The following is a 12,417-nucleotide window of genomic DNA, read 5'->3' on the forward strand; positions in this document are numbered from 1 at the left end:
AATGGAGCCGAGTGGGGCAATTGCCCCAGGCGGCACTTTTGAAGATGCGGCACTTTGCCACCCCAAGCGCTTTTTTTTTTTTTTTGGAAGCGGATTAGAGAGAGGGGTGCCGAGTGGTTTTAGCTTACCTGCTCGGCGCCCCTCTCTCTCCTCTGCGAGCCCTCTAGCTCGGTCTCGGTGCCGGCTTGTAATGCTGAGTGCCGGAAGTGACGCCAATTTCCGGCGCTCAGCATTACAAGCCGGCACCGTGGCAGAGTAGGGAGACTCGCCGCAGGACTGTTTAACGGTAAGTACAAAGGGGGGAGGGTAGATAATGGCGTCGGCGAAGTTTAAAATACCGCCCCCCCAGCCTCTGCAGGGGGGCGTCATTTTAAACTTCGCCCCAGGCGGCATTAATGCCATACCTACACCTCTCCTTCTCATGATGTTGCACAAATGTCATCTTCAGTCCTTGCCCAAAATAGAATTTACCACAATTAAACACATAAAAGAATATAACAAAGTACAAGAGGGAAAAACAGGGGTGTAGATAGAAACCACAGGGCCCTGGTGTGAAAATTGCCCCGGGCCTCCACAACACCAAGCAACATATCTCACAGTGCCGCCTTTGCCCCAAACAGCTTGTTAGTGCCTTTTGTTGCAAGTGTCTTATCAGTGCCATCCTAAACCCCAAACAGCTTGTTTGTGCCATCTTTGCCCCAGCTTGTCAGTGCCCCTAAATAGCTTATCTGTGCCATCTGTGCCCCAAAAAGCTTATCTGTGCCATTTTTGCCCCAAACAACTGGTCTGTGCCATCAATACCCTCAAACGGCTCGTCTGTGCCTCCTTGGTCCCAGTAGATCTTTTCTGCTGTGAAGTTCTTGGTTACTCAGTTATAATTTTGAACGCTGCAGCTTCACATAAAATCCTACATCTTTTTTCCCCTTTTAAACGGAGTAGTTGGTTTTTTTAATACTTTTTTACCTAAGGTTAAACTATGGTTAACCATTACTCCTCACTTCTTTAGTGAAGCATGGAACAAGAAGTGTTAACCTTTCATTTGTTGTTATTAGTTGGAGATGAAGGAGTTTTTCCACTGACCCACTGTGCCATTTGAATTACATCTAATCACAAGTTAATATGCGCACATACAGAATTCTAATAACCTTTGGCCATAGGAGGAGCAGTAGTTTCATATTATATAGTATCACATATGCTGTAATGATGTAATAATGTTTTTTGTTATCGCTACTGAATTTTCCCAGCATAACATTTGTAATCATTATCACTATCTCTGCGGGTGGTAGATTTAATTTAGTCTCAGCACTTGCAAATCCTAAAAATATCCTGTTAGCTTTGCTCAACCACCCCCTCTTCACATTTGCACATTAGTGTTCATTTAATTGACATGTGGAATTAACTTTGTTGTCAATTACATTTCCAGTATTAAAAAGAAACGTACATACCCAAGAAACGCCTTGCAGTGTTGTTACGTGTAGTTAGCCGTGGTGTAAAAATTTGTGCCGCAAATTATGGACATGACTAATACAGTATACTGTGTACATTGATTTGGTATTCAATTTGTTAATTTGAGTTAAAAAATAAAAGAATCAATGCAAGAAAACAAAAGTAGGACATTAGAAATATGGTACAACGGCTCTAGTGGACGTGTGGCGTCTCCTTCACCCGCGGACGTTGGATTTTACTTTTTTTTCACATCCACACCAATCCTACTCGAGAATTGACTATCTGTTCGTGGCCCAACATCAGGCTAATGCTGTCCGGTCCTCGACGATCCACCCTATTATCTGGTCAGACCACGGCGCTGTTGAGTGCATCTATCGCCTGTCAGACTGGCATCCGGGCCCCAGGCCATGGAGACTGGACGAGTTTCTCCTTACAGATCCGTCGGTGCTAGAGGAAATTTCGGGCGACTTAGATGAATTTTTTGCGTTTAACGACACCCCTGACATGGACCCGCTTTTGATTTGGCAGACACACAAAGCTTATATTAGAGGCTCCTTCATACGTATTAAGGCCCGTCGCAAAAAGTTACGCCAAGAAGCCATAACGTCCCTTACCGACAGGGTGAGCGCTTTGGAAGCGGCGCACAAGCACTCCTTGGATGCAGCTGCACTGCGCGAACTGATCCAGCTGAAAGGGGAATTGAACCTCCTCCTTAGCAAGGAAGTGGTGTACTCGCTGAATGCCACTAAACAGAGGTTCTTTGAGAAGGCCAATAAACCGGACTCGATGCTGGCTAGGAGGTTGCGTTCCCAGAGGAAGGCACAAAATATCTCGAAGATTATAGATTCGAACAATAAAAGCTGGTTCCACCCCCGCGATATAGCGGACCAATTTGCGTCTTTTTATCAAAGCCTCTACGATGGCCAGAAGGCCCCCCTAACAGCTCAGGACCCATCTCGCCTTCATGCTTTTTTGGATTCGGTGTCCTTGCCCCGGCTCTCGGTGCCCCAGCTGGAGCGCCTCGGCGAGCCCTTCAGTGAGGAGGAACTTCGTGACGCCATTGCCTCCCTCAAAGCTTCTAAAGCTCCAGGGCCTGATGGCCTTCCCGGCTCTTATTATAAGAAGTTCCAACGCCACTTACTGCCTCGTCTGCTTTCCATGTTCAATGTCTTCCTCACAGGGATACCTCCGACTCGAGAAATGCAGATGGCCAAAATTATCGTTATACACAAGGAGGGGAGGGACCCCGCCAGTTGTAGTAGCTACCGCCCCATATCCCTCATCAATGCGGATATCAAGTTATATGCAAAGATGCTGGCGACTCGCCTGGGAGCTGTCCTGCCCTCCCTGGTGCATCCGGATCAAGTGGGCTTTGTTCCCAATAGGGAGGCCCCGGATAACATTCGCCGGACAGTGGACTTGATTGAGGTCGCCAAGCTTACCAACCAAGAGTCTCTGTTGTTGGCTTTGGACGCCGAGAAGGCCTTCGACAGGGTCGACTGGAGGTATATGTGGGAGGTCATGCGGAGATTTGGCTTTCATGAAGGCTTCCTGAGAAGTGTCCGTACGCTCTATGACCAACCGTCCGCCGCAATTGCCCTGATGGGCTGTGAATCCTCTCCTATCAACATCAGGAATGGTACCCGACAGGGGTGCCCTCTATCCCCGCTCCTATTCGCACTCTGTATTGAGCCCCTGGCTGCAGCTATTCGACAACACCCAGATATCACGGGAATTGTGGTTCGGGACACTCAGTACAAGTTAAGCCTTTTTGCGGACGACGTCCTGCTTACCCTTACGAACCCTGTGGTGTCCCTTCCTAATCTCTATAGCACCCTCCGAGAGTTTTCACGGGTCTCCGGCTATAAAGTTAACGAAACCAAGTGTGAGGCGCTGAATGTCAACTGGACTGACCCGGGCCGTTCGTCTATTGCGTCTTCCTTCAAATTTACATGGCAAGCCTCCAGGTTAAAATATCTGGGTATCTACCTCACCACTGACTTTCACTCCTTGTACAGGACTAATTTTCCTCCGCTTTTCACAGCCCTTCGGAAGGAGCTTCGACGATGGTCCCAATACCCTGTCTCGTGGCTGGGACGTATTTATGCTGTCAAAATGACCCTCTTGCCCCGACTCCTCTACCTTTTTCGGGCTTTACCGTCACCTGTCAAACGGGACGAGATTGACTCTTTCCAAACCTCTGTTTTCCGCTACATCTGGGGTTCGAGGCGAGCGAGGATTAACAGATCCACTATGTATAAGCCGAAACAATCTGGAGGCCTGGCGGTTCCCAATCTTTATCTATACTACCTGGCAGCCCGGATATCTCAACTGGAGGCGTGGTCTCTCCCCCCGGGTACTCTTCCCTGGATCGACATCGAAGGGGGATTTATACATTGCTCTGACATCCATGTGGTCCCCTGGCTGGATCCTTTGGGGCCCCCGGCGGCTCCTACCTTATCGGCGATTACCACTACTCTCACCATCTGGCGCAAGTGGAGGCGTAAGCTTTCCCTCATGGGGGCTGTATCCCAGCTGTCGCCCCTGTTGCACAATCCCCTCTTCCAGGACGGTACACAAGCGGCCAGATTCAGGTGGTGGCGGGATGCGAATTTGACCAGACTAGGAGCATTGGTCAAAGGCAATAAGGTGCTCTCCTTTCAGGAACTCCAGGAGGCTGAAGGTGTCCCCAACTCGGAACTGTTTCGCTACCTGCAGTTGCGCCATTTTGCTCAATCACTGCTTCGTGCCGGCGATCTCTCGGCCCTCACCGTCTTTGAACAGCGCTTCCTGCTCCGCAAACGCCTCCGAGGCTCTATATCGCTACATTATGCCCACTTTGTGTCCGTGCTCCACCCTCAGCCGCCGACTTACAGAGCCCTGTGGCACAGAGAACTCCGGGAGGACATCCCTGCTGACACTTGGGACGAGGCCGCGATACAGGTCCACAAGCTCACCGCTAACACGGTCATCCGTGAAAGGTCTTATAAAATCGTGGCCCACTGGTATCTGTCACCTGTGAGACTCTCGCGCATGACTCAGGGGAGCACCCGCAGCTGTTTCCGTGATTGTGGGGAGCCTGGTACTTACCTTCATGCCTGGTGGACTTGTGACCGCCTTCGTCCGATCTGGTCCTCCTGTTTCGATATGCTGTCCCGGGCGCTTGGAGTTGTCATTGCGCCGTCCCCAGAGCTTGCCTTATTGTTCATGGACACAACTGCCTCTTTGTCCCTCTCCGCTTTTTGCCTTATCCATCGTATATGTGCGGCGGTGAAACAAGCCATAGCCCGCCATTGGAAGGGCTCTCCCCCCTCTCAGGGGGAAATTAACGCTAACATCTGGCATATTTTTACCATGGAAAAAATGACTGCTACCCTGCGAGACGAAGTGCCCAAATTCGAGGCGATCTGGGATCCCTGGATATCTACCTTTATGGATCCTGCTGGAGTTCACTCTGTTCTACGCCTCTAGGTCCCTGGGGACATGTTTGTTTTTGTTTTTGTGTCTCTTTTTTTTTTTTTTTTTTTTTTTTTTCTTTCTTTCCCCCTTTCTTCTCTTCCTTCTCCCCCTCCCTATGCTCTCTCTCTTTCTCCTCATAGTCTCCTTTCTCTCAATCAGAGGTTGTCTCTCGACACTTCTGTATAAAAATGGAAAATTGCTTTGGTGTCACAACACCGTACCCGTGGTCGTTCGTATTCTGTTATGGTTGGCCATTCTTGGTCCATTAGTGTGAGTCCGACATGTTCTGCCATGTCCACGGTCTGCATGTTGCGGGCCTTTTCTGTACTGGTACGCTGTATTTTCTGATGCACTACATGCCTGTATGTTTTTTGACCTTGGGTGCGGCCTGTCTATGTTCAATGCTCGTACGACTATTGAGTTTCATGTTATTTATTTATGCTCTGTGACCATTGCCAATAAAAAGATTTAAACAAAAAAAAGAAATATGGTACAACATAGGAAATATACTGTGGCGAGACATATCAGATTTCAGGCATTATCCCAAAATCTAACAGATAAGCACATAATGAAAGCACAACTATGGCAATATTCAAGCTAAGAAACACCGGTACATATCCATTGGTTGAGTACATACTTAAAAACTGTTTTGTTTTGTTAGAGGAAATCTGACAGCCTGTATTTACTGTCACGCTAAGAAAATGCATAAGAAACCGTATTGTATACTCTTACATTTGACTTGACCAACTTGAGCAACAGCACATCATTTCATGAAAGGCAAGATGCTGTTAAGTTGACTCAAGTAAAGTTTCATGTTAATGGTAAAAGTCTCTTGTCTATTTCAGTGGTGTTCTCGCCAGCAGTCATGTTGGTCTTTGAGTTTGGCAGCCCTATTACATTTAGAGGTGTTAAAAGTACATTAACCTCTACCTCTTTCTCTGGAGTCTAGTTTACGTTGTAGAGATGACCCTAAGTCAATTTAAGTTGAATTACCTTGAATAGACAAGTTTTATACTTCTCATAACAACTCACTGTAAATCTACAGCCAAGTTGAATTGACAAGTTGCTCAAATTTAGCCAGTTGGCTTGCAAAAGTTGATTACATGAATGGAATTAACCGAAAAGAAACACTATTTTAGCGTATCATATTTTCTTTGTTTATATCTCTCATTTCACCCTGATAATAAAAGCCATTGAAGCCACAATAATGGCTATAATGCTGTAAAAGTGATTGTTTTAAAATCATCTGGCTAACATTCAAAAATGTTAAAATTATGTTTTGTTATTCACATAAGCAGTTCCCTCAAAGTCTTCATTTTAAATCGTTGTTTTTTAATTTTTTTTTTTATTTCAGACAAGACCCCGTCTCCAAAGAGGAGGAAGCTCAGCATCGTTGCACAACAGTCTAATGAGGAACAGTATCTTCCAGCTAATGATACATACACTTGATCCTCTTTCTGAAGGTAATTATCCTTTCTTCCAGTATGTATGAATTCTCACCACATCTATGCTCTCTTTATTGAGAATCTTCTAGACAATGTTATAGCATGTTTTATATTTTTTTTCATGTTTACTGTAAAGTGTATGGCCTATACCATACTGGTAGGTTTATGTATAAGTCATTATGAGAAAATTCTTATTAATAAGTGAACAGATTGAGGATTAGGTATAAGAAGGGGATATGGTACAACGGTTTAGAAAATATCATAGCAACCAAATGAATTAGAATTAGTACTGATTGCAATGTTTCACTGGCTGCTATAGGAGTATGGCCACTTTTGAAATCTTAAACTATTTATACATACTATTACTGTCATTGACTTTTAAATTCTTGTTAGTACAAACATGTTTACTTATTTTTATACTAAAAACTGTAATTGAAAATTACATGTCTTTCATGCTTATGTGGTATTCCTTGAAGTTCTGACTTAACTCTGGGTTTTTTACTGGCCTAAAATATACTCAAGAGACATGTCTCTTGAATTAGGACTATTTTTTAAGATTAATTAGTACAAAATTGTAATACGTTATAAAGTAATGCTATATTAGGAGACTGCCCTATGAAATATGAAATCTTTATTTGGATAGGTACATTTTATTACATTTAATTCTATTATGTCAGTTTTTGTTCACTAAAATTTAGCAAGTTTCTCTTTGAAGAATAGTGAGCCTGTTATGAAGGAACCTGAATTGTTCTGTAAGCAAAATTGAAGTACGCTAAACACTATTTGTAGGCAGGTAATTATCATGTCTGGGAACTCTCTGGATAAGACGCTGATTCACTTGGTCACACTGGCTGACCCCAGCACTTTCCCCAGGGCAGGGGAGACACATTTTTCCACACCCATTCCCATCCATTTTCTTCCCTACTCCCAGACAATTAAGTCTTGGCAATTGCCGGCCCTGCCCTTATTGGTTGCTAGCTCCAACCACTACATGTCTGACCGCACTCATGTATCTAGCTCTGTCCCCTAACAGTGCCACTCCCTCAGAAGAGTAGTCTGACTTGGGCAGTATCAAGGTTTGGTAATCATGTCAGTCTTTTGTCACTGGTTATTAGGATCAATAGAGGACACTATTTTCATACCAGATACATGTTTTCTGCTCCTCAGTACTTCCCTAATGTGTTTACAGAATATATCTGTTCAGGTGCATCAGCTCATTTACTCAAATACAAACATTATCTGTGATCTCCCCTGGTGGCTGACTTCAGTATTACAGGCAGCACCGAAGCCTATAAAAAAGATATGGGTGTCAACATCTACAACATTTTTGTACCTTGTAAAATCTACATTGATTCAGTTTTCCAGTAAAGATATTAAGATTGTCTCTTTCATTCAAGCATTTTTCCCATCAGGAAAAATAAGCAGACTAGATGAGCCGAATGGCTTTTATCTGATGTCAAATGTTTCCATGTGATATGAATGCTTTTCAGCCAGTAAAGATGATTGTTTTATGTAGTGATTTCCTGAAATATCTATAAGTTATCAAAGATGCTAGACTTGCATGTATATAGGGATAGATAAACAGACCTACACATCTTATGTTGACATCTGTTTTTGATTCTTTTATTTTTGTGTCATATATTGTTGAGGTATATAAAAAGATATGTAAACATTTGGTAAATTTTGTAAAAAAAAATATATAATTCAATTTTTGGTAGTGACAGCTTAATTAGTGGTGCAAATTATGGGTGGTTGTTAGTACATTTTGAGAATAGTTGGTAATTATATTGGCATGTCTGCAGTGTGGTATTGAGTAAGCTGAATGTGTATGCCATATTTTTGCAATGTGTTTGCCACTGTATGTATATAGGGAACTTGTTCATGGTTTCCACTGCTAAAATGACACTAAAATGTAATTTTAGCAGTGAAAACGGCATTTCTGGCTTTAGTTGTAAAGATATTTTCTGAGGTAAAGTCTCCCTGAAAAGAAATGGAATGTTTCTGATTGTGTACCCCAATGTTTCTGCTGGTGCATAACACTAATTCCAACAATAACATTAGGACTGGTACTCTCATAGCAACCGCTTCAAAATGAGAATGAAAAAAGTTTTTGTTAATTGTTAAATACTCAACATTGTAGTCTGTCATACTGTATGACATTTACAAGCTATACTCCGCTCCAAAATGCACAAAAACCACACGAAGTACATATCTATGCTATGCAGATTGAGAGGGTTGTGCTGCAGCATGTATGTATATATATATATATATATATATATATATATATATATATTTACGCTATATGGACAAAAGTATTATAAGGACACCTTTTAATTATTAAATTCAGACCCATTGCCACAGGTGTGTGACATCAAGCACCTAGCCATGCAGTCTGCATTTAAAAACATTTGTTAATGGCAGGTGTACTGTTTATCCTGTAAAATGAAGGTGTTCTGCCTGTACGTTGTGTTTTTTGTTGCAATGTACCCTGGTCCCACGTACATCTTGATTGGCTATTAAGTGTTTTCCAATGTGCATTGTGTCAGTATTGTCAACATGTGAAGATCAATATGTGAAGATCTCAGTAAAACTTTAAGTGGAAAAACATTTGTTAAAACAACAGGTATTTCCAAACAGCTCAGTGAATTCAATGTGTAACTGTGATAGGATTCCACCTTTTGTAATTTGCATCGCACAGACGTCCAGCGGGGGATCCAGGGAAAAAAAACACCTGCCCGGCAATACGAAATGTTCATCCCTGCGCTAAACCCCGATTATCATTAGCACAGGGATGAACAATTCGTATATAATCAGGCCAATATGGTATAAATGAGAGGCTTTGGTTACATGAACCGGCCAAAGAATAATTAACCCGACACTTCGAGGCACACTCTCAATAGCGGGTGGCAGGTGAGCTTAATTATGCTTTCTAGATTATGTGGCCTCCATGGTGACCTTCTGATCATCAGATGGCGTGCAGCTTTAAGATCTGCCCACTCCCTTCCTAGCTTCACCTTATTTGTGTGGACATGCCCTTCTCCCTAATTTGGCTATCCTTTCCTAGTGTGGTCCAGTTCTCCCCTCATACCTGGCAAGCTCCCAGATACACTTATAGTTGCCGTGAATACATTCTCCCTAACACCTGTGCTCATACACCCAAGGGTAAAACTGTATCCTCTCCCAGAAACAGTCTGCCGAGAAAACAAAAATGTTGCATGGTCTGGATATTTTTTTTTTTTAAGAAAAGCATAACATACAGTGCTATAAATAATAGAATAAACATGAATATTTTAGAGCTTCTTCATCCAAGGCGAAATCTTATTGCATTTTGTAGCTGAGAAGAATTTTTTTCCCTAAGAGGGAAAATATGAAGAATGGCTTAGTGGGGTTTTTTGTTGTTGCTGCCTACTTTGGGCTCAAAAGCAGGAAAGATAGGTATAAGGGTTAAACTTGATAGTTTCAACCTAAATTACTTTACTATATTCCCAAATTAATATTAAAAAGGGTCAAAAATATTTTTTTCCATTCCTTTAGTTATTATTAAATCACATGCCAACACTTAATAAAATATTTATTTTCACAACAGGGACGGTCTCCTAATGTGGAAGCTCTAACTAGTTGTGTCCTATATGACTATATTGTAGAAATAAAATAGAGAATTAAATATGCATGATTGGAGAATACATTAGTAGCATTGCAGGCTGTTTTTTTCACTCCAGGAGTCCTTCATAGCCTGGTTTTATCTTATTCACTTGTTCTCACTGACCTTTTCGTTTGCACCTTCTACTGCTCTATCCTCGCTATTAAAAATTTATCAATTCAGTTCTTATTTTTGATATTATTACATGCATAATTGGCTAAATGCTCTTGCAGCTCCCTGCAGATGTAAAACCTCATGGACAACAAATGAAGGAAACCACCAACTGTGAAAACATTCCTTTGCAAATTAAACAAGCGCAATGCGGCTACGATGACACCATCAATGTTAATATCTGATCTAGCTGCATATCATTTATGTAGGTTTTCTCGGTAAGCTATAATTAAAAAGCTGCCTTTTTCTCATCGGTAAATTGCAGGCAGTTTCTCATTCTGCTGCTCAAAAAGGGTTAAAGCTTATTAGTGTTTTTTAGTTGTTTAGTAAGAACCAACATATGAATATATATACACCGATCAGCCATAACATTATGACCACTGACAGATGAAGTGAATAACACTCATAATCTTGTTATCATTGCCCCTGTCAGTGGGTGGGATATATTACGCAGCATGTGAACATTTCATCCTCAAAGTTGATGTGTTCGAAGCAGCAAAAAGGGGAAAGCGTAAGGATTTGAGTGACTGACAAGGGCCAAATTGTGATGGCTAGATGACTGGGTAAGAGCATCAGTGGGCATTTTGGCTGACAACAGTGGGTGTTCCTGCTGACATCACAGGAAACACTCCCATTTAAAGGGGAAATGGGCAGGGAACGGGGCGTGTCAAGGCCCCGCTCGCGCAACGCGGAGGATTCGAGTGTTGACCCGGAGATCTCAAACTGAGATCTCTGGGTCAAACTAGGAGAGTTCGTTATATTCAGTTCTTTTCTTTTTTTCTTCCATTAAGATCCAAAGTTTTGTCTCATAATTAGGGTCTTCGTATCAATATGAGTTTTTAAAAACAAACAAAGAAATGAAACAGATGAAAAAAACAAACTTGCCATAAAAATAATAAAAGTAATCGATTTTCACATGTACTTGATTCCAAAATGGCCGTTGGCTGTAAAGGATCATGGTTATTTATCCCTGTATACCAGCAACCCCCACTGTTGGAAACATATATTGCATTCTCCATTGGCTTAGCAAAGTTGAGTTTGTGGATTGTGGTCTGCTATTGCATGCAAATAGATATGTTTTATTTGTTTTGTTCAAGTTCAAGTTCCACTTTTTTAGTAAATTTGGGAGTTGCGCTTTTCTCCAGCATGCAAGTTTGCTACTGAAAAATCTTACTTTTTGGCAACTTACCAATTTAATGAATAGACCTGCCCATTGTGTCATGTATGGCTTAGAACACTCTGAGACACTCATACCAAGCAATCATATTAAGCTTCTAGAATAAGGACATCATGGGAGGAAAGAAGGTTTTTGGTCCCAAGGAGGGATTTCTCTTTTAAAGAGACTTGTGGTTCTGAAAAAATATATATAACTATTCTGTTAAAAAACTAAAGTTTAACCACTACTGATCATGATATAGGGATATTTGGGTGGTAACTCATTTTAAAATACTTTTGCTACTTTGGTTTTGCGATTCACTTTGATTCTTTAAAATACTTGTTTTTCCACACATCTGGTTTGTAAAAACATATCTTTAGAGAGGGATTTTTGGAATTTAGTGGTATTTCACAAAAAATCTCTGTTAAGAAATGCTTTCATTGCATTAAACATGAAAAACGCTGCATATTAGATGACATATGTCGCAAAGCAGGAATTCGTTGTGACACACTTTGCAAACCGCTGGCTGTAATATTTATTTCATGATGACTCCTTTGCTCGAGTGTTACCGTAGAATGCAAATTCGTATTAAAAGTCAGCCTTTTGCTTATATCATAAATACAAAATTGTATATTTCCTTGATTTTTCTTCATATTAAAGGAAACATTATGATAGAAATCAAAATACATTTACATAGAATGTGAATGGCTTCTCGGGTAACCATATGAAATGCCTAAGCCGAATGTTGCGCATATGGTTGTAAGGAAATTATTGGTTGACTGGGGTGTGACAGGATTTAAATTGGATGAGGTTGATCTTTAGCCATATCAATGCAGCCTTGTGGCATTAAATGCTTTATATGCCTTGGAGAATTCCAGGCTCTTACCATGACTTTTATGCACCATCGTAACATATTGATAGCAACCTAGGTAACTGAATAATACATTTAAAATAAGTTCCTTACACAACATATTTTCTAATCATATTTTTTGCCATTTTTCTAGATATTTTGTATTCTTTTGGTGCTGTAGAACAACGGGATATAATCCTACTCACCAAAGTATTCTGAGATTCCAGAAAAAGGGTACATAGGGGAGGAA

At 41.6% G+C, this 12,417-nt stretch overlaps 1 protein-coding gene across 4 annotated transcripts in view; it reads left to right on the forward strand.

Moving 5' to 3' along the window:
• Positions 1-12,417, forward strand: part of SLC24A2 (solute carrier family 24 member 2) — a 72,167-nt gene that overhangs the window by 40,723 nt on the left and 19,027 nt on the right. For all 4 annotated transcript variants that reach the window (XM_053465884.1, XM_053465887.1, XM_053465886.1 and 1 more), the window contains exon 5: positions 6,260-6,368. In XM_053465884.1, coding sequence (XP_053321859.1) covers positions 6,260-6,368 — 109 coding nt within the window. The remainder of the gene's footprint in view (positions 1-6,259; positions 6,369-12,417) is intronic.

This window comes from Spea bombifrons, chromosome 1, assembly GCF_027358695.1.
Source record: "Spea bombifrons isolate aSpeBom1 chromosome 1, aSpeBom1.2.pri, whole genome shotgun sequence".
Taxonomy (NCBI): Eukaryota; Metazoa; Chordata; class Amphibia; order Anura; family Pelobatidae; genus Spea; species Spea bombifrons.